This window comes from Exophiala xenobiotica (genome assembly GCF_000835505.1).
Source record: "Exophiala xenobiotica strain CBS 118157 unplaced genomic scaffold supercont1.1, whole genome shotgun sequence".
NCBI lineage: Eukaryota > Fungi > Ascomycota > Eurotiomycetes > Chaetothyriales > Herpotrichiellaceae > Exophiala > Exophiala xenobiotica.
In genome coordinates, this window is record NW_013562494.1 from 907,921 (window position 1) to 934,693 (window position 26,773).

Consider the following 26,773-nt stretch of genomic DNA (forward strand, 5'->3'; position numbering starts at 1 on the left):
CGAATTCCAAAGCAAGACCAGACGTATTATTTGGGTGCTGACAAGATCGGGACGATGCGAGGTTCGAAACGAGGCCTCAGGTGCCTTCTACTGGCACGTTATTAGCACGCACTTGGTGTCATGATGCTGTTGATCGCTAACTCCGGGCTGGATGCCTAACAATTGACGAGCCCTCAAGCGAAACCGCGCTTGACCGTGCTATACCGAGCATACGTTTGGCCTGTCATCGACAATCTTCTCCTTGAAGCATTTATAATCAAAGGTATATGATGCTGCCCCCAATATGGCTTTGCTGATGCTGGTATCTCAAACCTGTCCGGACGTCCACGCCCGCCACCACAATGACCACAAGTCTTGCGCTCACCCCCAAGTCCCTCCTCCACCACTTCTACCCTGCCGTTTCTGCGCACTCAATCTCCAATCATCCTCACCAGCAAACTTATTGTGCAGAGGCTGAATTCGTTCCGCCTTCTTGCGCTTGCTTAGCCGGTCTGTCGGGGCAACCTTGAAAAACGTCGGCGCCGCCTCGACCAGCCACTTCGGCTCTATCACTGTCGCACAATGCATGTACTCTTTCGTCGTGAGCACGAGCGTGTGGAATATCACATGCTCCGCAGGCTTCCCGAAGAGCGCACTGCTCGGGTGCATGTACACCGGGGTCCCCTCGATTAGGGTCTTGTAGCCTTCTTGTGGATCTTTACGTGCTGAGTTCCTGAAGAACCCAGCGCACAAAGCTTGTCGAACCTTGACAGTGTTTCGTCCACAAGATACAATCTGATGCTTATACCGTTCCATGATCGACACGAGTTGTTGACGAACATCGCGGCCACGGGCGATTTGCCGTTTCTGGATAAAATTTTCGAAGCACCACGGGTCGCTATAGCGAGACTGTTTCCAGGCATTGTACACATTAAGCAGAGTAAGGTGGTCACCGTGAGGATCATGGAATTTGGCTTTCTTCTGGTCGGCTTGTTGTTGTTTTTCCTTGGGTCGATAGAAGACGGTCTGTACAGACAGCATGGCGACGATGGTCAGCATTTCCTCAGAACAACCCATGTCAACCGAAGCTATCAATGCCTTGGACAGAGATGGCTCCATCGGAAAGTCTGCCATTTTGCGACCTAGTCGAGTCAGAAGACCTTCGTCATCAAGGGCTGAAAGAGCGTAGAGCTCCTCAAGGGCTGTTAACATGGTATTGGTTGGAGGAGGATCCATAAAATCGAAATGCAGCAGGTCGTTGATGCCCATGGCTTTGAGCATGAGAATCGTATTAGACAGATTTTGGCGCTGAATCTCGGGGATGCTAGTCGGCAACATTTCGGATTGATATGCGGCTTCGGTATACAGACGGAAGCATTTTCCAGGACCTGTTCGACCTGCCCGTCCCGCCCGCTGTTTCGCTTGCGCTTGGGAGATGGGAGTGACGACCAGAGAGTCCATACCGAGTTTAGGATCGTAGGCGTTCTGCTTGACAAAACCGGGATCAATAACATAATAGATGTGATCGATCGTGATCGACGTCTCGGCGATATTGGTGGCAATGACGACCTTTCTGCTTCCTGGCGGCGCTGGGTCAAAAATTCTGCTTTGCATCTCACTAGGAAGAGCAGAGTACACAGGCAGGATGATCAGCTCAGGCACGCTGGGTCCTAGCGCTTTCATCCTCTCGTACAACACCTCACAACTGGTATCAATCTCTTCTTGGCCAGTCAAGAACAGCAGTATATCACCAGGGGGCTCAGTAAGATGTATCTGCATGACGGTGGTCAGAGCAGCATCCAAGTAATCCTCTTCCGGCTCTCTTGAGTACATGATCTCGACCGGGAACGTTCTGCCCGGAATGGTGAAGATAGGACACTTGTTGAAAAACTCGGAAAACTTCTCTGCATCAAGTGTTGCAGATGTGACAATGACTTTCATGTCAGGTCGTCTCTTGAGCGTCTTCTTGAGCAGCCCGAACAGAACATCAGTTGCAATGGTTCTTTCGTGAGCCTCGTCCAGCATGATGACACTGTACCGCTTGAGATCCGGGTCGAGCAGAATCTCTCTTTGCAGCATACCATCCGTCATGTATTTGATTTTGGTTTGTGGTGAAGTGCGATCTTCAAAACGGATGGTGTATCCAACTTCTTTGCCAAGTTCGCACCCAACTTCTTCCGACACACGTTTCGCCACAGACATGGCGGCGACACGGCGCGGCTGCGTACAACCGATCATAGCGCTGTTGGCATAACCAGCTTCGGCAAGATATTGGGTGACCTGGGTTGTTTTCCCTGAACCAGTGTCTCCGACAACAATGAGCAACTGGTTCTGCGCAACGGCTTCGAGAAGTTGCTTTCTGAATTTAAACACAGGGAGAGATTCTCTCTGTTGTTTGATGGTCATGTCTGTTCTGCGACCAAGAGTTTGATTCTTGCCCTGAGTTATGCGTCTCCACTCCGGTACAGCATCGGTAGATTTAGAGGATTGTTGCTGGGCTTGTCTGAGCTCGGAAGCAAATTTTCGTTGTTCGGGGTTGATCATAGGGTCCTGCCATTGAGCATTCAGATCGACTTTGGATGCTTCCTCTGCTGCCTTATCAGCTGCCTCCTGCTGCTTCAGGTCTCTACGTTCCTTGGCCAAAGTTGTCCCTGCCTGAGCCGCTCGATTCATTGAACCCTCGGGCGCCTTGACAACACGAATAGGTGACAACTCCAGTGATTGCTTGGTCTGACCAGCCAGGAACGGCGGCTCTTCCTCTTTGACCTCAATATCGATCTCTTCTTCTTCCTCTTCATCAAATTGGCCTTGACCGTTCAGTGTAGCGGTATAATCCTCGTCAATGTCGGGATAATCTTGCGCCGAAATTGCGCCAGACGCAATGAGTTGTTTGATCTCCCATCGTTCTGGTGAAGTGAGCCGCTTTTTGTTTTTCTTGGACCTGGCGTTGTAATCATCTTCAATCACAGGCACTGAACTGCCCAGACCACCGTAGCGATCATTGGAAGGCATGCCGTCCAGTCGTTCCATGTTCGCGCCAGAGGCAATTCGTCGGGACGGAACCATGTCTTGACCTGTATCCTGATCTACTTCCTTCATCGAGAGACTGATTTTGTTGTTCTCCATCTTGATGACTTTTACTTTGACATGTTGCCCTCGAGACAGCAGGTCCGAAGGATGATTGACTCTTGCACCTTCTTGTATGGCCGAAACATGGATCAAACCACTCACGCGGCCTTTCACACCTTGAAGGTCTGCAAAAGCACCGAAATCCTTGACTCCGTTGATTGTTGCATCGTAGATCTTGTATAGAATGGGGTATTCATCAACTTCTTGTCGAGGAGGCTTTCTAAAATCGTCCTCAGCATCATAATCTCGCCGCCTACTCTTGCGATGACCGTTTCGGCGGTCTTCATGTTGGTCTCTATAATCGTCATAGTCTTCGTCTCTATCTCGGTGATGGCGGCGTGATCTCTTCTCCTCACGCGGGCTCGGACTTCGCGACCAGTACTTCTGTCTTGGCTTCCTGTCTCTTGAGTAGTCATCGCGATCCGGACTGCGGGATCTTTTCCTGCTTCTTTCTGTTGTTCCATTTGTGCCATTTTTCGTTTGCCCGGCTAGACCTTCAAGCAGGGCAAAGGTATCATCGTCGGCAGGTGTACCAGGATCAGGGGGTCGGCTCTCGTCAATTGTCTTCTGTCCTACCATATCGTCCTCATAGTCATCCCATGCTTGTTCACGGTCCGGCACAGCCAAGCCCCTGAAGACTCTTGCCTTGCGACCGATAGCGTCCAACTCTTCCAGGTCCGACTTTTCGTTCTGCTCGGACTTTTTCTGCACTTTGTATTTCGGATGCATCGTCAAGATCAACCGATCCACGCTCTCCACCAGACTGTTGGGAAAGTCTGCTCCCATCGCAGCCAGAGCGGCCTTGAACTCGGGCAGTTTTCCACCGCATTTTTCATGTTGATCGATGACGAACTCGGCGAGGGTTTTGTCATTGATTCCCAAATGGTTTTGTAGTTCCGAAGTGACCTTGGACACTAAGGAGAGGAGTTCCAGGGACGCGAAGTCATCCATGGCCTTATGTGGCCAGTGTCAGGCCCGTGAACGATGGAACTTGGTGTCTGTATAAAATCATAAAATGTCGACAAACTCCGCCGAGCCGATGGACGACGTTGAGTGGACGGAAAAGCGCAGGCACAAATTAAGTTGTGGCGAGTCCATATGCCACCAACTGGCTGCCTACCCGTGCCACCGTACGGAGTAACTCAGTGGCTGACACTCAAGTGTGGCTGAGCCCAGTGGGCTCGTTCGCCTTTAACTGGAGCTGACCCAGTGCTCTCGCTTAGACTGGCTTGATCTGTTGTACCAGCCAGTGGTGGTGAGTACCGACCGCGGCCCATCTGGCAACATCTGGGACGATGCCCGCTTGGCCCAAGGTGTCCAGGTGTATAGTGGGTGCTCGAGGGTCTAGAAGGCACTTTCCTGAGTCCTCATGCCAATCACCCCTCCATTGAACTGACGTCGCTCCTTCACCCCGCCTCAGCTTGTCTTTCTACCCATTGTGGTTCTTTTCTCCTTCTTTCACAGCCGTTGTTTCAAGCTTGCAACTATACATATCCTTCGTTCGTTTTCAAGTCAAAAGTCACCCGAGTATCTCGACGAGAATCGTTCTCAATCACTCTCAAAATGGACAACATCCGAGAAAAGCTCAAGCGCAGACTCAGCCACAAGGACCAAGCAGGTACGTGCCAGCCTACCACAGCTGCCCAAGTCACACATCTTCAATTGCCACGTTTGGTACAATAAGGAGGTTCAAACGATGTCTCACTATCCGACGATCCTCTTTAGCAACTCGTTGACCCTCACCATTCCTCTTCTGCCATTAAAGGCCATTCTACTAGAGAGCTCGGACTAACAACTGGTAGCCAACTTCGATGAGCATGATTCTGCCGATGAGGAGACCATGGACTACGTCACCAAAGAAGCGGACGACGCCGAGAGAGAAGGCCACGACACTGGAAAGCCAGGCAGCTTCTTGAACCGCCTGATCATGCACGGCAACAAGAAGACCGAAGAACAACTTGCCCGCGAAGCAGCTGCTCGCAACGCTGAAGCAGGTTCTGCCGACCGCGTTGTCACTCAACGATAGACAGCTGCTACCGATGAGGTGGTCTCTGTTCGAACAGGATGTTGAGAGTGTTAGACTTCGCAAATGGCTGCATCCAATCCTACATTTCTATTCATCATTGGAGAAGTCACTCATGTCCTGAACCTATGGCAGGTTCGGACTGGTGACTGAGGCGTCAACCATGCAGCCGAGGGGCCTGTATCATTTTCATAGCATGAGCGTTCGACAGTGCACATACACGGAGCTCGATTAGCACAGAAAGAATCATTACATTCAATTCAACCTTCATCCTTCTTTTCAAGTCGACAATGTAAATCCTCCCATTGGTCATAATGTACATGTCTTTGACGCCATACAATCGTCTCGGGTCCAATGAGGTGAAATAGCTTAATTGCCCATGTGCCCCTGTAGCACCCAGCGCCATACTGTACATATCAAACCACCAGTCACAGTCAAGAAATTAAATACTGCATCAGGCCGCCGCGGCAGCAACGCTCCGACTCTCTTGTTCTTCTCCAGACTCGGCCCCAGACTCCCCTCGCATCCAATCCACCGGCAGCGCAGTTTCATCCTCGGCCGGCATATCCAACTGTGAACTGCTCGCCGGCAACGCCGTCCCGTCCGTCGGCAGGCTCGGGATACTCATGCGCTTTTTATACGCCAGCACGCGTTTCCTGAGTTCCGGATTCGCCGAGAACTCCACGAGACACGTATTGATCTTATCCTCGACGAGACCCTTCGCATAGAACGCCACGTCGCGATCCTTCAGGTTTGAAATGAACCTGTAACTCAGCCACAAAAACAGGACGAGGCTCTTATGCAGATCCTCCAGACTCTCGAGGTACGACCGGTCGCCGGATATCGGCACTTCCAGGACCTCCAGGTTGATCTCGGGCACGTCGATGATGCTGATCTCGCGTTTCTGGGCGATGCACCGCGCGAGGGCCTGCGCGACGGCGTTCACGCGCTGCGAGCCCCTTGAACAAGGCGCGGCGACGAAGATGATCCGGTCCGTGACGCTCAGGCCACGAACGGACTCGATGCTACGCGCAATGTCGCTCTGGTCGCGGATGCTGCACATTTTGAAGCGTCGATGCATCGCCGCCGAATCGGCGACCCGTCGGAGGATGTACTCGAAAGGTATGCCCTTGGGTAATCGCGCGGCAAGGTCTTCCATGAAGTCGCCTGGGGGCAGGAGACCAGCCACTTTGAGCGGCGGAGCTTCTGCGTTCATGGCCTGGCGAACGATGGGCAGATCCTCCTCATTCAGGGTGGTGACCAAGCCGACGCTGACTTCTGACGAAGTTTTCGACTTTCCATCGTTCATTTGGTGGTGTGCGCTTCGGTATCGTCCAGCTCGACCACCGATTTGCTTGATCTGAGGCACGGAGAGTTGCTCGTGGCCGACTCCGTTGAATTTATGCACCCGGTGGAAGATGATTCTTTTCACACTCCTATTGAGTCGTTAGGTTTGATTGACGTTGCACTCCCGTGGAAAGGCACTTACAAGTTCAAGCCCATACCAATAGCATCGCTCGCCACAAGAAAGTCGTAGTCGTTGTCCGGATCGTTGAACAACGCCGCCTGCGCCGCCCTCGTCTCAGGCGGCAAGCTGCCGTACACAATCGCGCAGTGTCGCCCAGTATCTAGCTCAATCTGTTTCTTCAAAGCGTGGATGTTCATCACGGAGAACGTGACGATGCAATCGCCCTTCCTCAGATTCTTCAGATCTCCTCCCAGACTCTTGGTCATGACCTTCAGCGGATTGAGCCTCTTGTACTCGTGCACTTGGAGAGTATCGCCCGTGGCAGCACAGAGCTCGCGAACGAGCGGGAGTACTCTTGCTTCTCCACAGAGATGGACTTCCTTCGCATTCGCACCGAGAAACGCCCTCGTCCATGCCCAGCCTCGGTCCTCCGAAGCTATCATTTGAATCTCATCAATGACCGCGACTTCAACCGGCGTCGAAACATCCACCATCTCCACTGTCGAAGCGTACAGACTGACATTTGGATCGTCATCACGTCGAATATCGTCACCAGTGACCAGATCGCACTTTGCACCCTTTGCCTTGAACCGTGAGTAGACTTCGTGCGCCAACAACCTCAACGGGCCTGCGTAAAACCCATCGCCTTTCTCCTCAAGTCTTTTCAAAGCATTGTACGTCTTGCCCGAATTCGTAGGCCCAATATGGAGATGCACATTTCTCTGAATTTGTCTCGCCGCTGTATACCACTCGGTCGGGTACCGCAGGTCCGTTATGGCTGATTTACTTAGGATCCCGTCCTCCATGTTCTTGTGCAGAACGAAGTCGATGAAACCATAATGCAGGACTCTCTGGAGGTCTTGCGTCGACGACTTGTTACTCTGAGCAGATCCGATCTCGTATAACAATCTCTCCTCCTGTGCTGTCGCCTTTTCGCCTCGGAACTCTAAGATGTCCTTCAACCTCGTAGTATAGTTTGTCCAGCGTGTGCCTCCAGGATCGAGTGCTTCCAACGGCGAAGGCTCGGAATCGGAGATGGCTTCGCGCGAGGATAGATCCTCCTTTAGGTCTTTCAAGGCTAATTGTACTCGTTTCAATACTGTCTCATCGGGGAATGAAAAGTCCTGTGAGCTCGTCGTCTTTCGTCCATGCCGCCGTAGTCGTACCGCTGCTCCGGATGCACTTGGTGAGGGTTTGGTCCTCTTGACCTCACGAGCCCGTGGGGTGCTGGTAATGAAACTTCTTTGCACATTGTAAATATGCTTGGGTGTCCGCGCGACCAAGGCTCGAAAGGAACAGAACAGGCATTGCCCTCGCTGGGTCGAAGGGGCGAGCATTGCCCCGTGGACTGCGAGCGGACTTGGTTTGTAAAGATCGCCCGGGGAAAGGAGGTAGGGAGCCGAAGCGAAGGAGAGGGACTTTGACGAAGTATGGTCGTGTCACATCTAGGCAATGCGGCCCTCGATGGGTGATGGGGGAAGTCTGTCGGAAACCAAAGGTGCAGGCATGATGGCAAAAAAGTTTGGACGCATATCAGGACTTCGACTTCTCCGCAATTAGTTCCGTTTGGTTGCCGGCTCAGTAGGAGAACCGGCTGCTTACTTAATCAAGCCCATCATCCTCCGTTACAAATACCACGATATTTGGTGATAAGCAGAGTAAGTTCCAGCCTCGACCAGACCGTACCTTCACACCCTCAGATTTATGCTCTGAAGAGCTTGCATGGAGACATGAAGCCAATGCGGTGTGATGAGAAAGATCTCCTTGCAATGGAATTCTACCTAATTATACAAGCCATTCGAGCGTGAAGCCAGCAATTCGACTCTCAGGGTATTGACTCGAGTCCGCTTTCAAAAGTTCTCCTTCCCCCACACAAAGCTGAAGCCTTTATCGCCCGCTTCCGTATACATGTTGCATTTTATGTGCAAATCCGCACCCAACCCTTTCGGTCCGCAAAAGAAGACGCCGCACTCACCCGGCCAATGGAGCTTGCGGATTCCCCGGAACACCATATCCCAGTTGGGGCGTCCAAAACTCGTGGGTGTACGGAGACCGGTGATGGCATCTGTGTCCCCCGAGTTCAGGACAATGTTGGAAGCCTGAGCGGATGTGATTTTTGCTGTCAGGTACTGTTTTAGGTAGGTCAGTTACCGGCTTCGAAAGGGGTGTAATAGGGAAAATTCTTACTGCATGAATCTCAATAGCATGGCTCTTATCCTCGCTCTCAATGGCTGTGAGCAAAGACTTGAACCACTCCAACGACCCAAAGTCTCGGCACACCCAGAAGAAGTATACCTTCCGCAGCCGTGTCTTGCTTGCAGAAGGATCCTTCATGCGGTACCAGATCGATTTTAGGATTGATGCAAACGGGGTGACGCCGATACCCGCGCCAATCAGCAGCACTGTCTCAAACTTGAAGACATCTTCTGAGGCGGAGCCGAAGGGCCCGTCAATATAGAGACGCGGGAGGAGTGTGCTGAGTTTTATGTTGTCTTCGTCGGATATAAGTCTTGCTGAGTCATTGGCTCTCTTGGATTCGTTTTTGTCCAAACCCTCGCATCCAAGGACTCTACCGAGCTGTTTCGTGAAGTCCCCAACCATACGGATATGCACGGAAATATAGTCTTCCTCGGGCGCTGAGGTCAGAGTAAAAGGATGATACTGCCAAATTGAGACTTCTGGGCAGCAGAGAAAGATATATCTGTAAACCGTCAGAGAGTGTATTCATAACGGCCGTTGAATGGGACAGCCGTCCGGAAGTGAAAATACTTACTGGCCTGCGCGAGTCTTGGTGTGCTCTTTTTTGATTTGTATTTCGACAACATTTGAGGGGTGCTGAATAACCTTGGTTATATAGGTCTTGTGGGTGCCACGGATTTCGCGCATAATACGCTCGGCGAGATAGGTGAAGCCACCCACCATCCACCACTGGTAGAAAGAGCCATTACCAAAACAGGTGGGCTTTGTGTCCGCAGGGATCATGCAGAAGATTCCGTGAATTGACCACATGATGAAGAATAGGACGAAAAGATGGTGAGTATTCCAGAAGCGTTCGTAATTAGCCCGCCGGGGCTTGTCAAGTGCGGTAAAGAACATGGCCATGATGGAGATGGTCAAAACGTAGCCCGTCCAGCCCGGACCTGTCAGGAAGTTGAGCTTGACAAAGCCTATGAAACCTCCGTGGCCCTTGGCGGAGAGTTGGGCGACATTGTGCAAATGAGCGATAGTGTGGACCCACGTAAAGATGACCAGTGAATAGCCCACGAGCTTGTGGAATGTGATGTTTTTGTCAAAGGGAATGATTCCATTGAGTGGCGTCTGTCGGGCGAGGGAGATAAGAGTGCGGCAGACTGGTAGAAGGATACAGGCGACATCGAAGTGGAGGACCAAGGCGGCGGATCGAGCAATTGGGTATCCGTAGCCATAGGTAGCCCGGGCTTGAGTGAGGTTGTCCTTCATTGTGTAGTTCATGAAACCAAAGCCGTACAGCATACAATGGACGAGGATGAAGGTGCTGACGAAGAGGCGTCGCGATCCCTCATTGACCATCCATCTGCGGAATTTCTCCCTGGGTGTCAACTCTCTAGGCGCTTCTCCGCTGACCTCTCCCGACAGTAATATCCTCATCAACTCCGTTGACCTTGTCCGTTCCACCATGGTTGACGTTGTTGTGGAAATAGGGAATCCCATGGTTGTAGATTCAGTTGACCGTAGCAGCCGCTTGTTCGAAGATTGTCGATTGTGCGTGATCAATACGCTGATGCTATGGTAAAGAAGGAAAGGAGCCGGACCAGCGGCGTGCTTGAAGCCCTGTCGGGTTTGGATAGTGATCTGGATTAAAAGGACAGTAAGAGATGGTTAGAACCGAGCCGGCGGTCGAAGTTTGGGCAATGAGAGAAGGAGTCGTAGGACGAGCCATCGGAACAATGATATCTCCTATATGCCAGGTAGTTCTCCAGGCGTACCAGAACAGTTGTTGGCTACCCAGGCCAGAGACGAGTCGCGTAGTGGTGTGATACGGGTGGTATGATAAGGAGTCCAGAGGTGCCATAGCTAAGTGAAGGCAATCTGATACAGACTGGCCACAGGTCTGAGACGGTAAACCAGAAGGGGGGCGCCCAGTGGACTGAGCATCCAGAAACCTGGTAACGACGCAAGCGATAACGGCAGGAATAAGCATTAAGTACTAAAGGGAAGGAGGGTTGTGAACCGAATGATACGTGCCGAGGCTGGAGGTGGCATGATAGCTTCGAGTAGAGCCTCAGGGGTCACACTGGCGAGGCTGCGAAGTGTGTTTCAAGTGGTTAAGGCAACACGACTGGCGAGAGGTACCAGTAGCTGTTTCTTCACCTAGTTCGTTTCACCATGTTCTTCCGACGCTCAAAGATACCCCGTAGCCACGCGTTGGGCTTACAGATACTCCGCACACGAGCAACTGAAGGAGAGCATGAATGAGTAGCGCGAACCAGGCTCACGATATCACGACCTCGATATTCAGTAGTGCGTGGAGGAACGAATTGTGGATGATGGGGGCCATCAACGAGTGTTGCAGGGCCAAGTGCGCCCCTTTTTGGGGGGCACTCGGCAAGTTTCCTATCCTGGCGACCACTTTTCACAGTCACGTGCATATGCGATTAGCGCATGTGATTATAACGTAAGGGTCTTGTGGGATTAGGACATCTCGAGGGGAGATGTCAGACTATATACCTGCGTACTACGGATAGCGTCAGAGGCATTACCACCGTCGTTGCCCGAGGCCCTGTCTTTACAAGACTTGGCGCTTTGGTAATCACAACAGGGCAGTTGCCCAGTCACGTGAGCGCCGCCAGGGTGGCAGCCTTGCCTCACTCTTGGCGCTATCCACCAATCGGCTGTCAGGTTGGATTTCTGTCAATGTTTCATAGATTTCTCTCTCTAGCCATGACAATCAATCAGTTCTCTACGCATTAGGGTCCAACAGCCTATCCTCGCTATGTAGATAACGTTCGGTTGCGGTGCGAACCTTTAGTCTAACAGTAGCATTAAGCATATCCTTATTGACTCGTCGGAGCTGTGGGAGGCACGTTGGGAGATCAGCGATTCTATGGGGTATCTGAGCCGCATCATGGTATATCGAGATCAAGCAGTCCGGCCTGCCTCAAATTGCACACTCCGCAAGGTGAGTACTTTGCTCCGTGTTGAGGTGTTTATTTGGCTGTTTAGACATGGGAGCTTAGGCTGGGGCAAGAGTGACCGAAATCCTGCACCAATAGCATAAGAAAGCTCTCACGAGCTCCATTGCTTGCAGAAGTCCTGATGGGGCCTTCCATCGACATCGACAAGCCTTTGCTATCACACGGACTTGCTTACAGCACTGCAGTCGAGCCAAGTACATGGCTGAACACTGCTTGGTGCATGCTGACCGGGGAGCCAAATAATTCGATCCTGGCTAGGCTAGTAAGGCTCAGTCAAGGCGTTCTTGCATCTCCGCATCCCAAATGAGAACAGGGTGATGGCTCACCTCCTGGGTACCCCAAGTCAATGCAGGGAACTTGCATGCGCTCCAGAGGGTGCTCAGAATATACAGTAGTGCATGATCGGTACACGTGTGTCGGCGCTACAAGTAGAAGTACGAAAAGCAGCCCCTCAGCAACCCCTTCGCTCACCACTCGCACTCCCATGCTAATCGGCGATTGGTGAGGCTGAGTCGTTCAACATATGCCGACTCTCGAAGTAGAATGCTTGTTGGCTCAGTTGACCCGTGCGCGACATATGTTAGGTCGTTGTTGATCCGGCATCCCACTTTTTGGACCCCCTCCGGCTTTGGCAAGGAAATGATTACCAGCTTGCTCACTGTCCAGCCAATACTTCAGCGAGCGGAAGTTGTGACGCCCTGGACCTCTGAGTTCTTGAACTTTGCTGACCTGGAGCATGAAGGCGTTTTCAGTTGGAGGCTTCGACTGAATAGGACTCATCCAATATGGGAGATTACTCACAATACTTTTCAAGCTTGTTCTGTGCCTGAGCCACTTTAAGTGCTCTCCGATTGCGACCGTCTTCCGAGGTGGCAGCGTTGGCTTGTGCCCAGGACCTAGACACCTCGTGTTCCGTCGAGTCTTCCAGCTCCTTATCTCCCTGATCACGCACAGGTCATCCTCGACATCGAGCAGGTCAGCTTGCATGCAGAGTGAGACCTATGCGGCAAGCGACCTCAACCGCCGGAAGATCATCAATTCGGGAAAGCTGCCCACGATGGTAGAGAGCTCATCGTAGCCAGTTGTCCTTTGATGAGACCCAGTCGTGAGACCCAGTCGTCATGTGATGGGCGAGGGACACAGCAAGAAAATTGTTGTCGTGACGCTGGAGCAAATAACGATTTCTGCTATGTTCGCTTCAACGGTTCGCCACTCAGTTATTAATCTGTCAGGACGGAATACATCTGACGCGCCGCTGGGATAAAATTTCGTTGAGTGTGCGTGGGCCGGAAACGGGACCTTATGTGGTGGGTAGGTGCAATGGTATGCTTCTTCGTCAGGCTGACTTACATGACCTCTCGGCTGAGCCGAAGTCAGAGTGTCTCAAAATGTGATGCGCGTGAGGATGTCCAAGTCTGGAAGGCGCCCTAATATGAGGATAGGTGGGAAAAGTATGCAGAATGGATAGGGGCACTGCTCTGCAGGGGTTACTCATGAAAAGATCGCTCGTAAAGCTTGGAAAGCAGAAGCATCGACATTGGATGCAACAACTGCAGCTTCCATCTTGCCCCACTACAGCCAATCATAAAGCTTTAATATCGCTCCACTCTCCAACGTCCATGTTGGGCTGAAGCTCCAAGCAAGGTTGGCAACCATTTGGCATTCTTCCTCATCCTCTGGGCTTACTTGCCATGCATATGGGAGCCTCAGACTGGTTCGCGCTCTCCGGACAGAGGGATATATGCTACGCAGTCTCAAGGAATATTTGGGCTTGTACCTGCTTTGCCTCTCACTCGATCGGGATAGGACTCCACTGGTTGGAGGATGTGCATTCCCAAAATTGTCATTGCCAATCTAGAGTCCGCCTGGCAGGAACCTGGCATGCTGGGCGATGCGCTCGATGGCCACAATCGCAGCCGCACCCTTTTTGAGCCGTCCTTTTAAGGCTTCGAGCCCAGGGTATCCGGTGGCAGGGCGCGATGGTATTGAGAGTTGGGAGAGTCACCCGGTGGCGTCGATTAAGCCAAAGTCGCGATACCGACACTAATCCGGCCAAACAACCGCATGCTGACTATACATCTCAGACGCCCCGCTCTGGTCTTCTTCCTTTTCGACATTTCCATTGACGTAGAAACACCCATCCACTCATCCAGTTTCCTTGCCTCTCCTTATACCTGTAACACCCAGACCTGACATCTCCAAGTATGCGATCACAACTGAGACTCACCATGGATCGTTGACCAATACTCGACGAAGCCATCGTACACCCCCACGATGGCCGGTATCACCATTGCAGCCCGAGCAGCAGACCCTGCGTCTGCTGGCAACCTTCAAGAAGAAGTGGAACCAGAGAATATGCAAAGGACTGATGTGTGTTCCCGTCTTGCACTACTCTCCGTCCGGTGGCATTCTTCAGCATGTCGCTGACAGTTGACAGATCCGCTCTACTCGCCCCAGCCTATCCGATTCGCAGAGAAGCCACGGATCCCTGAGTTCAACGTCAACCAACGATGATCAAGTTTCTACACACCCTGTGTTTTGCCAATCTTCTCTTACATGGCTCAAAAGGCTTCCTGGGCTTGCCAAAGACAGATTTCGCCGGCGTCTTACGGCCAAAGAACGACTTACTTACGTCGAGTATTTCCCCGCGAACGAAGAAGATCGGAAGGCCTTAAGTACCCTTCTATCTAACCTCAGATACAACATACACGGGGATGGCAGAGCTTGGTGGAGCGTTGACATCACTGCCCGACCCCCCAGGACACATGTATATAGGGGGACTAGCCCCTAGAGCCCTTGATAGTCCAACAGAGATTCTCTTACACTCCTCGAAGCCTTGTACCTTTGACAGGGGATCTAGATCCTGGACTTGTGCAGAGGGGTATCCAATTCGAAGTACATGTTCCCTCAAATAATCTTTGCGACAAGGGAATACAGGGATTCAAGGAACTGGTCGACACGGTGTCCAGGGGCTACTCTTTGATCAGAGAGTCGGTGGTCAAGGATCTCGTAGAGACATATATACCCACAGAGCACTTCTCCAAACGGCAACAATACCGCGTCAAAGGGCTCCAGCGCATTGGGGAGAGCCCGGGATATCTGCACGTACTGGGCAGTATCGTTCTTCAGATGTTCCACCCAGACGCTCCAGGGTTCATGTTCCACTCGAAATTCTACGTGGTCCCGGACGCAGAGATGGAATACGATTTCCTCTTGGGCACAGATTTGATTTTCTCAGTACATGCCAACGTCTCCTGGTCTAAGAGAAAACTCAAGTAAAAGGCTGGTACAATCGCTGCAGTCTCCCTCTTCACGGACGACCATTGTTGAATCGGTCGAAGACGGTTCTCCGCCAGCAGGCTATACCGGGCGCACAAAGTGGTGACATGTCATACCAAGAAGAATACCTCAAACGTCGGATTAGTTATACCTCATCGTGGGACGATGCACATCTCAGCATGGAAGCTGGGATCCTCCCATGGTACCGGAGTCCCCTCAAGAAGGGACAAGGAATACTACAGAATCGATTACGTTACACTGGCTAAAGAGGCGTTGAGGAAAGAGGCAGACATAGCGTGCTTGGTGTTCGACATCTCAATGCAGTGGGTCAGGCCAGGCTTTGGACCAAAAGAAAGAAGGCCATGATACTGCACCTCGGTCAGCGGCCATAAGCGGGCAGCTTTGGGTGTTCAAATACCAATTATTGAGGAGTTTGTGCAGTTTGGTGGTCGGGAAGGGGTGCTGCAAGGAACACCGTCCAGTGCATCAAGTCCAGCCAAAGGTTCCCCGAGACAAACATCGGTCGGGTTAGAGAGGCTCCAATGAGGCTCACTAGGGTCACAGAAGCCAAAGGAAATGTCATTTCGGCGCCAAAATGGGATCGTGGCTCTGGGACGGAACAAGCATTTCCAACGAACAGTGGCAGGCACTGATAGCATTATACCGGACCCACTTACATGAACATCACGATTTCTTCTTGGCCTCCCAACATCCCAGTCGAAGCGTGTTGCTCGGTCCCGGGAGGTCGCATGACTCTCGAAGGAGTAGATACATTCTTCAGGCCTTCAAGAGACCCCAAGAACCGATGTTGGTCTGGACACGGCGGAGTAACCGAACCAAACAGAGCACCATAAAAACTTGTATATTTTCTTCTGCTCAGCGATCATGTTAGAGCTTGAGAATACAGAATGGACGCTTATGATACCCGAAGTTTTGTCAGTGACTGTTAGATTCAACCTTTGGACGACAAAGGTAGATCACGAAGGTAGATCAGGACAGAACCTTTCACAAACCAGAAGGCCGGGCTAGACTTGCATCATTTTCAAGATCGATGTACAGGGACAAGCACGGGCACTCATTTAGTATTGATAGAGCGTACTGAACCAGAGGACGAACTTAACACGCGAACGGTGTCACAACCGTGGGTTGATGCAGGCAGCCTGGAGAGCCTCGAGGTATCCAAGAAAACATGACGATAGACTTGGGACTAGTTTGTTATAGGCGGCGCGTCCCGGGGTGTCCCGGCGTGTTGATCGGGCTCGCTAGGCATTGTCTAGGTGCCAGTCATTGCTTGTCTAACCCCCATCATGCCCGTAGCGACTAACTTCAGGTAGGGAAAGGCTTGTTGCTCCCCACTGATGCTGGTGAGGCTCTATCTGTGGGAAAATAGAGTTTCGGCCTGCATCATTGGCTGCGGAGTGCCCCTCGATCCACTCCCACGCTTCGGGCACCAGCTGCAACGGTCTCATGCATCGCACTCACAGGTGTACAGTTGTTGTAAGAAACATCTCTTCCCTATCTCCTGTGTTCACCAAGTCAAGCGGCTGAGTCGGGCAGCCGCAGCGTATACCGTTTGGACTTCCGTCCCCTTCTAGTATGTGATCTCCGTCCTACCTCGAACCGCCTCGAAACCGCCATGGCCACCTCCGTCATTGATATCCAACGAAGCATCATACTAGACACCCTTCGGGCGACCAGCGGACGAGACTGGAAGGTATTGGTCTTGGATGAACAGAGCAAGCGGCTGGTGTACAATGTTACAAGAGAAGATGATATCCTCAACGCCAACATCACAAACATCGAACAGCTTGAAGACCGCAGGCAGACACTCTCCGACACAGACGCAATCTACCTGCTCTCCCCACAACCACACATCGTCGAATGCCTCAAGGCTGATTTGAGTCGGAAAAGATATCGTCGGTCACATCTGATCTGGACATCACAGTTACCACGTGCACTGGGGGAAGAGATCTTCCGGTCAGAATCACGGGCACGCCTCATTGCCGAGAACCGGACACTGAACATCGAATTCTTCCCTCGAGAGTCGAACCTAATCACCTTTCGAGAGCCATGGAGTTTCCATCTTCTCTTCCACCCGGCCTGCGACGGTCTGGTTAAGAACCATCTGGACGCATTGACTCAGAAGATTGTTTCAATATGTGTCTCCCTCGGAGAATACCCCCTCATCAGGTTCTACAAGCCCAGGGAAAGCGAGCGGCACCCTGCAGACGTTCTCTGTTATCATCTCGCCAGCTTTGTGCAAGCGGCACTGGACAACTACGCTCGCGATGAACGGAACAACTTCCCTCCACAAAACCAGTCTACCCGACCTCGAGCCGTGCTCCTGATCACCGACAGATCCATGGATCTGATGTCTCCGTTTGTTCACGAGCTGACATATCAGGCAATGGCTATGGACCTATTGCCCATCAGAGACGACGAGGATAAAATCACATACAGGAATATCATCAGACGAGGTCAACCCGACCAGGAAGAAAAAGACGTGGAGATCACCGACAAGGATAATCTCTGGCTCGCCCACCGACACATGCACATGAAGGATCTCCTCGTGGAACTCAGTGAAGCGTTCAGGAAGTTTCAAGCGAAGAACCCTCAATTCGCCGACAACGATGGCCAACCTGCAAGCATCAATACAATCAAGGACATGTTAGCGGGACTCCCAGAGTTCCAAGAAGGCAAGGAAGCGTTCTCCTTGCACATCGACATGGCGGAACGATGCGCCAAAATCTTTGCAGACCACAAACTCCTAGACGTAGTGTCTGTTGAACAATCACTGTCTACGGGAACCGACGAAGACAACAGGAAGCCCAAAAATTTGGCAGACCAGCTTGTCCGGCTACTGGACGATGATAGTGTCATCCACGAAGACCGGGTCAGGTTGTTGATTTTGTACATACTGTACAGACATGGCGTTCTGCGAGGCGATATTGAGAAACTACGTTGTCATGGCCAACTATCTCCCATGGATGGGGAGATCATTTATAACCTGATCACGCTCGGCGCCAGGGTCGAGAAGCAACTAAAAGACACGGTCATGCCTCCCCCACCGATCTTCCCACCTCGCCAACGAGAAATCAACAACAATAACGAAGAAGTCAGTCTGTCAAGGTTTGAACCTGCCTTAAGATACATGCTCGAAGAGCAGTGCCAGGGCACCTTGGACCAGACCGTGTTCCCGCCGCTCAAACCTCACCTCAACGACCCAAATAGCCAGGTCATGGTATCTCAAACGTCACTCAGAAACGCAGGAAAACCCACCTGGGCACAGACACGCTCTCAATCGAACAAACCTCGTCAACGCATCATTGTATTCATGGGCGGCGGCGCCACGTACGCCGAAGCACGCGCGTGCTACGAAGTATCCCGCCTGGCTGGCAAGGAAATCTTCCTGGCGACGACACACATGATCACACCCAAAAACTTTCTGAGACAGGTGAGCCTCCTCAGTTCCGGGAGAAAGCAACTAGATCTCCCTGTCGACCGAGCGCAGCCGAAGTTACCAGCCTGGATGTCCGAACCGCCTCCGCAGGCGCTGCAGCCGAAGCCACAAGCACCAAACGGGAGCACTAGGCCGCCTGATAACATGAGGCCGCCGACAGAAGCGATGCAGCGGATGAATATTAGTGGTGGGAGATCGGAGAACGGTGTACGTCCAGGCGTGGGGACGGTCCCGTCGCGGCCTCAGCAGCCGAGCCCAGCACCGGCGCCGTATCAGTTTCCCTCGACGTCGAGCGACAGTCATGGCAAGCTGAAGAAGGAGAAGAAGCACCATCTGGGCTTGTTCAAGAAGCATTAGCGCATGCTTCATGGGAAGTAGAATTGGATGCCTGTTGGCTTGACTTGACTGGACTTAGCGTGGCGTCGGCGTTGACATGTAGGCATCAGCCAGAGGTTGTGGATAGGCATGTAGGCTTTGTAGCCGGTATGAGGTTTTTGCAGCATAGCGTGGATATACCTTACGCACTCGCACGAGCCTGTGGTTGTGGCACAGGATCAACATAGATTCAGCTGTTCGGCCCAAGATACTTCTCCAGATCAGGCCCATAGAACGACTGTCTTAGTCTGTCCGCTCTTCTCTTCGCCTCCGTATCCTGGACCCTGATTTGTTTCGCATTCAGCTTGACGACTTTGTTGTCCTCTTTTCTCGGTGTAGCTTTCTTCCTGATGGTCCTGCTATCGTCGGGTAAGCTCTCTCTAAGCCCCTCTGTATCGTGCTTCTCCTTGGGCTTGACGGGGACACGGATGCCTTCTTGCCTTGCGCCGAGACCCAGTCGACTGTCTGGATCCCAGCCATGCGTGGTAAGGTACCGAAGCCCGACGTGCGAACGATCGAGGTGTGAAGGTGGGTTGACGTGTGTGAGGCATAGTTGGTGCGCAAGCGAGGATTCGTGTTTGTCTGTGGAGGCGACGACGGGCTGATGGCAGACTGAGCAGATTTGGCCGGTGGAAGTGGAAGTGGAAGCCGGAGGCGCCGAGGAAGAGCGTTCAGGGGGCCGAGGCGTTTGTAACGGAGACTGAGACTGAGACTGAGAAACCTTGGGCAGGACTATGGCGAGGTAGCGCGATGCAATGTCTGATTTTGGTGAATCAGTTGTGAAAGGTAGAGAGGATTCGGTTGACGAGGCGGGCACGAAAGCGATTCTTTTGCGTTTGATGCCGGCGCCGAAGACGCGTTGGTCTTGTAGCGGGAGGTGGTAGTCTTTGTCTTCCTCTTCATCTGACATTGTTGCCACGGAACTCGGTCAAGAGGGAGTCATCGGGTTGCTTGAGGAGATCTGCGAATATTATGAGAGAAAGTAAATATACGAGATGAGATGGTGGGTCTGGCGTCATACCGAAGAAGAAATTCCGTCCAGGCACAAACCGGTCGCCGGACACTGCGATAGGCGCGTTTCACGGTCTGCTCTGTTGAAATTATTCTGACTCGCAAGACAGAGACCACATACGGTAGTCTCCCATTTGTAAACTTCGACCAGCGACACTATGCCTATCCCTCTGCTGGCGGAGGGCTTTGGGCGAGGATGGTCCAGTATCCCGTACTTATCCACCATTCTTCAAAGTGCAGTGGTCATTGGCGTGATTACACTGCTGAAGCTGTACTTTGGCGGAGCGAAATGTCGTGCCGAACGGGTGATGCATGGAAAGGTTGTAATGGTCACGGTATGTGTATTCCCTGATCTCATACGAAGGCCTCGACTGATGAGATTAGGGAGGCACATCAGGTGTCGGCGCCGCGGTTGTGCAAGAACTAGCTACACGAGGCGCCCAGATCATCCTGCTCACGCACCATGCGCCCTCCGATCCGTTTCTGGTGGACTACATCGAAGACCTCCGGACCGTGACGAACAATGAGTTGATATACGCCGAGCAGGTCGACCTGTCGTCCCTGCATTCCATTCGACTCTTTGCGACGAAGTGGGTGGACAACGCACCGCCGCGGCGACTGGACATGATCATTCTCTGTGCCAATGTGATGACACCATACTTCGGGACTGGGCAGAAGACGAAAGACGGGCTCGAAGCGGAATGGATGATCAACTATCTCAGCACCTTCCACCTCCTAAGTATACTATCGCCGGCTATAAGGGCGCAGCCACCGGACCGAGATGTGAGAATCTTGTTCAGCACGTGCAGCAGTTATATTGGTGGGAAGCTGGACCTTAAGGATACCGAGTCTGTCACAAAGTCTGGCAGTTCTTCCTATGCGCGGAGTAAATTGGCGACCATGACGTTCGCGTATGCTTTCCAGAAACATCTCGACTCGTACAAGAGGCCGGACAATGCGACCAACAATGCCAGAGCTTTCATCATTGACCCGGGATTTTGTCGAACTCCGGGGACACGAAGATGGCTGTCAGGGGGTCTGGTATGGGGACTGCTTTGGTATCTCGTTACATGGCCCTTCTGGTGGCTTGTTCTCAAATCCCCGTTCCAAGGTGCTCAGAGTTATCTCCTAGCGGCGATGGAAGCTGAATATGCAAGAGGCGCCGGCGGGAAGATGATCAAAGAATGTCGAGAGCTTGAACCCTTCAGGCCTGAAGTCAAGAACGAAGAGGTCGCAAAGAGGCTCTGGGAATTCAGCGAGAAACAGATTGAGCAGCTGGAGAAAGAAGGTGCAGTTAAACGAGCTCTGGCGAAGAAGGAGGCCGAGAAGAACAAGAAGAAGAATGAGGATACGACTGCTGCTGATGGTGCTGTGCCCTCGACGGGCAAGAAGGAACCTACTCCTGGGTCGAGAAAAGGTCGAAAAGCGAAATGAGTTGGTCAAAGTCTCTTCGTTCATGTGCGCGGCGTCTTAAGGGCCATGTGGTTGAGTTCCTGAATCCAACGATGACCCAGAAACTTATCCTCTCCGTATAACCAATCGCCTGCAAGGAGACTTGAGGATTCCTGCACATGGGAAAAACTACCACGGAAGCGGTGATAATTCCGCTCTCCATGAACGGCGGAATGGCATGCAAGGATTCGGCAAATGAATCGACTCCCATCTCCCCATACTTCCCCAATCCCTCATATGGAACGCCGGAATTGGATCTTTATATCACCTTGTCCATCCATCCATTTTCTTTGTCCCTTGAACTGTACATATCACAACCTCCTTTTCCTATACAGTTGTTTATTCCTTGTTTCTATTCCCTTCAGCCAGTCCAGCATCACAACATGATCGACAACGCCCTTTCAATCATCGTGGGCACGGCCCAGAATTCCCCACTCTCATTCCTGGCTTACTTCGCGGCGGCCTCCGCACTGCTATACCTGGTCTTCACTGAATTCCAACGATCCCGAGTCCGAATACCAGGCTTCAATGGTCCCTCAGGACTCCCCATGATCGGGAACATCCACCAAATCCGCGTCAACGCGGCAGAGCAATACCGGCAATGGGCCAAGAAATTCGGGCCCGTCTACCAGATCATGCTGGGCAACGTGCCCGTCATCGTGGTCAACTCGGCCAAGTCGGCGCGCGAGATCTTCGGCGCCAACTCCCAAGCGCTGGCCTCGCGACCCGAATTCTACACATTCCACAAAGTCGTCAGCTCGACTGCCGGCACTACGATCGGCACCTCGCCGTTCACCGACAGCCTGAAGCGCCGGAGGAAAGGCGCCGCCAGCGCGCTCAACAAGCCCAGCGTCGCGACGTACATCCCGCACATCGACGTCGAGACGCGCGACTTTCTGAACGAGTTCCTCACGTACGGCGACGGCGGCCGCAAGTCCGTCGATCCGATGCCCATGATCCAGCGTCTCAGCCTGTCCCTGGCGCTCACCCTGAACTGGGGCACGCGCATGGCGAGTCAGAACGATGAATTGTTCGGCGAGATCACCCACGTCGAGGAGGAAGTGTCCAAGTTCCGCTCCACCACGGGCAATCTGCAGGACTACATCCCGCTCCTGCGGCTGAACCCGTTCAGCACGGGAAAAGCCAAGGCGAAGGACATGCGCCGACGAAGGGATGTATATCTCAAAAAGCTGAACGACGATCTCGACGACCGGATGGCCAAGGGCACGCACCAGCCGTGTATCCAGGCCAATGTGATCCTGGACAAGGAGGCGAAACTGAACCACGAAGAATTGGTATCCATCAGTCTGACCATGTTATCCGGCGGTCTCGACACGCTGACCACGCTCGTCGCCTGGAGCATGGCCTTGCTCGCGCAGCGGCCGGAGATCCAACAGAAGGCGCTGGGGGAGATCCGCGCCGTCTATCCGGACGACCAAATCCTGTGCGACGCCAACGACGACCAGAGTATACCGTACATCGTGGCCCTCGTGCGCGAGTTGTTGCGGTATTACACCGTACTCAGACTCGCTCTGCCGCGCGCGACAGTCAAGGACATCGTGTACAACGGGCATACGATACCGGCCGGTAGCGTGGTGTTCTTGAACGCGTGGGCGTGTAACATGGACGACGAAGTGTGGCATGACCCGGAGGTGTTCAGGCCGGAGCGCTGGCTGGAGCAGCCCGACGCGCCCATGTTCACCTACGGACTGGGCTATAGGATGTGTGCGGGGAGTCTGCTGGCGAACCGGGAAATGTATACGATTTATCTGCGGTTACTGAGTGCGTTTGAGATCACAGACGTCAAGGCTCTGGATGGCGGCGAGATGAACACCCATCCCGTCAAGGGCGTCATTGATCCCACGCAGCTTGTCAGTGTGCCCAAGCGGTATACCGTGAGATTGGTGCCGAGGGATGAAGCTGGATTGAGGAAGGCTTTGGATGAGTATGAGGAAGACCATTGATTTCAATGTGGAGACGGAGACCGGAATTGGCCGTGGTCATCAATAATGCATAGTGCAGGCGATTTGATGTTTTTTGGGAGTAGCGTTGCAGCCGTTGAGCACGATGCTACAATGGACGGCAAGACATGTCCATATCTGCACACGGTTTTTTTTGTATATCTTCCAAGTTGTCACTGGCAGAACAGATCAGATTCTGGACCTCGAAGTCGTCCTTGTGGCCCAAGGCGCCCGGAAGCCCCGAATATAGTGGTCCGCAGCCACAGGATACACGCCATACCCTTTGGCTGCAGTAGGTCTATGTATCTATATGTCTATGTCAGCACCCTCTTGCGTTCGTGCCTTTCTATCCATGTCGCTGTCTATAGGATCGTTCCCTGCATCTCATATTTTGAGAACGCCGACTGATGCTTTGACTGCCCGAAAATACGATCGCCACCATTGAACACTTGACCGTCCAGCAACTAGTGAGTCGTCGGCCGCATATGCTCGCCCTGCTCGATCGAATTTGTCCTGTGCCTCTTTAGGCCTTCCTCGGCAATTTTCTTCACACTGGTGTTGCCGTCATAAATATCCTGCGTCTCCTGAAGAATCGTCTCCCAGCTGTCGAACTCGGTGAAAGGAATGCCTTCGCGCTCACAGTAAGTGATCAAGTCCTGGCCCGCTCGTGCGAATAGCAAATCCGTCTCTCGTGCAGCGCTGAGATCGCTTACCCCGTCACCAGCATAAAGGAGCGTTGGTCTCTCGCTATGAGGCATCTTGGCGATTGCATCTGCATATGGCCGAATTGTCAAGGACTTGTCGTGCCCAAAGCCCGAGTCGTCGTGGAACTTGATGGTCCAGCCATCCGCTTTGTCGAGCGAGTTGCCAGGAGCGCGAAGTTGTGTCTCGTTGGCAACAATCTCGATGTCCTGCATCAGCTCCTCACCCAGCAAGTGCTTCAGGAGAGTCTCGATCACAGGAATCATACCCGAGCTGAGCACGATCACAGGGACGTGATGGGACCGAGCCCAGACCATGAAGTCCTTGAAATATGGGTCGAGAGAGATGTTCTCGCGCAGGATGTCAAGGACTTGGGGAAATGGCATCTTCCACGAATCGAGCATTTTTTGGAATGTATTGCGGAAGGTATCAGTCTGGTCGATGACAGCGTGAAACAGCTGGCGTCGTTCGGCGTAGCCCATGCCATAGTTGTCCGTGATAAAGTCATTGGTGTCCTGGAGGGTGATGGTCCCATCGAAGTCGGTGAAGAAGATTACGCGGGGCTTCGCGTTGAGAGTCTCTGGGAAGGGCATGATGGGAAAATGGGCGGGCCGAATGAAGCGAAGCCGGACCAGGTCAGAGAATTTGTGTTACTGGAAAGGGACGACGATAATGGAAGAACAGAACAAGTCTACAGGAGAACAGCTCTACCAAAAGAAATCAGAACAACAACACAGCACATGAATTCATGCCAACACTGAAGACCCAATTCTTTCAGATATTTTTCGGGCGGGAAGTCGGAGAGTCGGGAAGGTGCCCGTCATTGCCTGAACTGGGCACGTGACTGGGTATCCCAAGAAAATGACGTCCGCGACAGATTGGCCGCATCTCCGGGTCGGGATCGGTTAACCTTCCTCGCCAATAATGGTACCTTAATGCGGCTCTAAGGTGAATAGGTGAATGAAGCTGCGATTTTCGGAGAGTCGAGCAGCTCCTGTTGCATTTGGGAGTCTCTCCGTCTGGCGTGTAGAGTGCTGTGGTCGAGATGCAGCAAGCTCCCTTGCGGCTGTCTCAGACGATATGGACTGCTTTTCGAGCTGCGAAGCCAGCTCCTCGACCCGTTACTCGCCAATTTTCCTCGGTGGTGCGACAGCCCCCGCAGCGATGGACATGTTCAAGGCCGAGGATAGGTGTCCCAGTTCGATTTTATAGCGACAGCAAGCCCGAAGTCGACCGAAAAGTGGAAGACGCAAAGAGCAGGATAGAAGAGAGCCTCGATGCTCGAGCAGACCAAGCTGCCGAGGGTGGAAAGAAGCTCAAAAACGCTCGAGATGAGACCATCGTCCACACAATACCAGAGTCGTCCTCGATTGTCTATACATCCACCGGAGAGGAAACAGCAGCTCAAAAGCCTCAAGACCAACCTGCCTCTACCGATAGATCCTTACCATCCGACTTCTCCGGCCGCTACTCTCAAATGCGGAAACGCTTTTCAGATTTCATGGACAATTTCCAAACGCACGTCTTTGTGGCATCTAGGCGGTTGAACGACCTGACAGGGTACTCAGGAATCGAAGAGCTCAAGAACGAGATCGAACACCAAGAATCCGTTGTCCAAGGGTCTCGCCGCGCTGTTAAAGAAGCCCGCTCAAGGTACAGTGACGCCATAGCCACACGGAGCCAGACGCAACGTGAAGTAAATGACCTGTTACACCGCAAGCACACATGGTCAGCGACGGACCTCGAGCGCTTTACCAGCCTATACCGATCGGACCACGCAAATGAGCAAGCCGAGGCCGCGGCGCAGAAAGACGTCCAGGACGCCGAAGCACGGTACGAAGAGGCTTCGACAAAACTTGCAAAGGCAATACTGGCGCGGTATCATGAAGAACAGATATGGAGCGACAAGATACGGCAAATGTCCACATGGGGGACGTGGGGCCTAATGGGCCTGAACGTGCTGCTCTTCGTTGTCTTCCAGATTGCAATTGAGCCGTGGCGGCGGAAACGGCTCGTCAAGGGCTTCGAAGAGAAGGTCGAGCTCGCGCTTAAAGAGAGGCAGGAAGAGAAATCCGTCGCCGCAATGCCCGCTGTGCATCCGAATCAGACGGGCGCGGCGACAGTGATGTCCGCGGGCGAGAAAGTCGACGCCGTCGCGGATAATATAGCGGAGCAGATTGTCGATGCCGTATCTGGGACGACTACGGACCAAACTGAGCCTGTCGTGTCCCAGGGTGTCATAGAAGAGGCAGCTGAGAAGGTGACTAGCAACGAGATTGCAGCGGAGGAAATTAGTCGTGGCGCGCCAGAGACCGTTGTGCCAGAAGAGCCAATCCCGCCTCCATCTCCAGTAAGAGCGATGGAGGTTCCCGAAGAATCGCGCTGGACATCTCCTAACTCACCACTGGCATGGTATGAGGATGCGATCCGCACAAGATGGAGCGAGCAGCAGAGAGTCACACTCACACAGCGCGAGTTGACCACAGTGGCGATGGAAGGTGTCGCTGGTGGTATGGCTCTGATGGGATTGCTGTTTGTGCTCTTGAGGCCAAGATGAACGAACCTGCATCTTGGTGCTCTAGTCTCTTCTGCGAGCGTCAAGCCTTTTCACGCACACACCTCGCCTATAACGCGAGCTGTCTGACCTTTGTATATACCTTGTAAGATATGAGAATACAGCTTGCAGACTGATATCAACTACACAATCCAGGTATTAGTGCAGCTACCAAAAGCAAGAGCGTGATTCAGCTTGGACTGAAG

General features: G+C 52.7%; 10 protein-coding genes across 10 annotated transcripts; 5 read left to right on the top strand and 5 right to left on the bottom strand.

Moving 5' to 3' along the window:
• Nucleotides 1-162: 162 nt before the first annotated feature.
• On the bottom strand, nt 163-4,097 carry PV05_00364 (uncharacterized protein). The gene has a single exon (XM_013465253.1). It carries the CDS (start codon nt 4,057-4,059, stop codon nt 361-363), a length of 3,699 nt encoding a protein of 1,232 aa, XP_013320707.1. The 5' UTR covers nt 4,060-4,097; the 3' UTR covers nt 163-360.
• Nucleotides 4,098-4,364: 267 nt separating this feature from the next.
• Nucleotides 4,365-5,401, top strand: PV05_00365 (uncharacterized protein). Its single transcript, XM_013465254.1, has 2 exons — nt 4,365-4,726; nt 4,911-5,401. The coding sequence occupies exons 1-2, from the start codon at nt 4,672-4,674 to the stop codon at nt 5,132-5,134; spliced, it is 279 nt and encodes a 92-aa protein (XP_013320708.1). The 5' UTR covers nt 4,365-4,671; the 3' UTR covers nt 5,135-5,401.
• PV05_00366 (uncharacterized protein) lies at nt 5,369-8,105 on the bottom strand. Its single transcript, XM_013465255.1, has 2 exons — nt 6,621-8,105; nt 5,369-6,567 (listed from the first exon to the last, which is right to left on the bottom strand). Exons 1-2 carry the CDS (start codon nt 7,934-7,936, stop codon nt 5,586-5,588), a joined length of 2,298 nt encoding a protein of 765 aa, XP_013320709.1. The 5' UTR covers nt 7,937-8,105; the 3' UTR covers nt 5,369-5,585.
• Nucleotides 8,106-8,341: 236 nt separating this feature from the next.
• Nucleotides 8,342-10,742, bottom strand: PV05_00367 (uncharacterized protein). The gene is made up of 3 exons (XM_013465256.1): nt 9,373-10,742; nt 8,787-9,300; nt 8,342-8,728 (listed from the first exon to the last, which is right to left on the bottom strand). Exons 1-3 carry the CDS (start codon nt 10,287-10,289, stop codon nt 8,450-8,452), a joined length of 1,710 nt encoding a protein of 569 aa, XP_013320710.1. The 5' UTR covers nt 10,290-10,742; the 3' UTR covers nt 8,342-8,449.
• A 5,811-nt stretch (nt 10,743-16,553) lies between these two features.
• Nucleotides 16,554-19,114, top strand: PV05_00368 (uncharacterized protein). The gene has a single exon (XM_013465257.1). The coding sequence runs from the start codon at nt 16,689-16,691 to the stop codon at nt 18,867-18,869; it is 2,181 nt and encodes a 726-aa protein (XP_013320711.1). The 5' UTR covers nt 16,554-16,688; the 3' UTR covers nt 18,870-19,114.
• Nucleotides 17,944-19,844, bottom strand: PV05_00369 (uncharacterized protein). The gene has a single exon (XM_013465258.1). It carries the CDS (start codon nt 19,795-19,797, stop codon nt 19,078-19,080), a length of 720 nt encoding a protein of 239 aa, XP_013320712.1. The 5' UTR covers nt 19,798-19,844; the 3' UTR covers nt 17,944-19,077.
• Nucleotides 19,845-20,056: 212 nt separating this feature from the next.
• PV05_00370 (uncharacterized protein) lies at nt 20,057-21,332 on the top strand (the record flags this gene model as incomplete). Its single annotated transcript, XM_013465259.1, has 2 exons — nt 20,057-20,233; nt 20,283-21,332. 2 exons carry the CDS (start codon nt 20,057-20,059, stop codon nt 21,330-21,332), a joined length of 1,227 nt encoding a protein of 408 aa, XP_013320713.1.
• Nucleotides 21,333-21,469: 137 nt separating this feature from the next.
• Nucleotides 21,470-23,314, top strand: PV05_00371 (uncharacterized protein; the record flags this gene model as incomplete). Its single annotated transcript, XM_013465260.1, has 1 exon — nt 21,470-23,314. One exon carries the CDS (start codon nt 21,470-21,472, stop codon nt 23,312-23,314), a length of 1,845 nt encoding a protein of 614 aa, XP_013320714.1.
• Nucleotides 23,315-23,484: 170 nt separating this feature from the next.
• PV05_00372 (uncharacterized protein) lies at nt 23,485-24,762 on the bottom strand. Its single transcript, XM_013465261.1, has one exon. It carries the CDS (start codon nt 24,604-24,606, stop codon nt 23,776-23,778), a length of 831 nt encoding a protein of 276 aa, XP_013320715.1. The 5' UTR covers nt 24,607-24,762; the 3' UTR covers nt 23,485-23,775.
• Nucleotides 24,763-24,990: 228 nt separating this feature from the next.
• Nucleotides 24,991-26,737, top strand: PV05_00373 (uncharacterized protein). The gene has a single exon (XM_013465262.1). It carries the CDS (start codon nt 25,059-25,061, stop codon nt 26,568-26,570), a length of 1,512 nt encoding a protein of 503 aa, XP_013320716.1. The 5' UTR covers nt 24,991-25,058; the 3' UTR covers nt 26,571-26,737.
• Nucleotides 26,738-26,773: the final 36 nt, after the last annotated feature.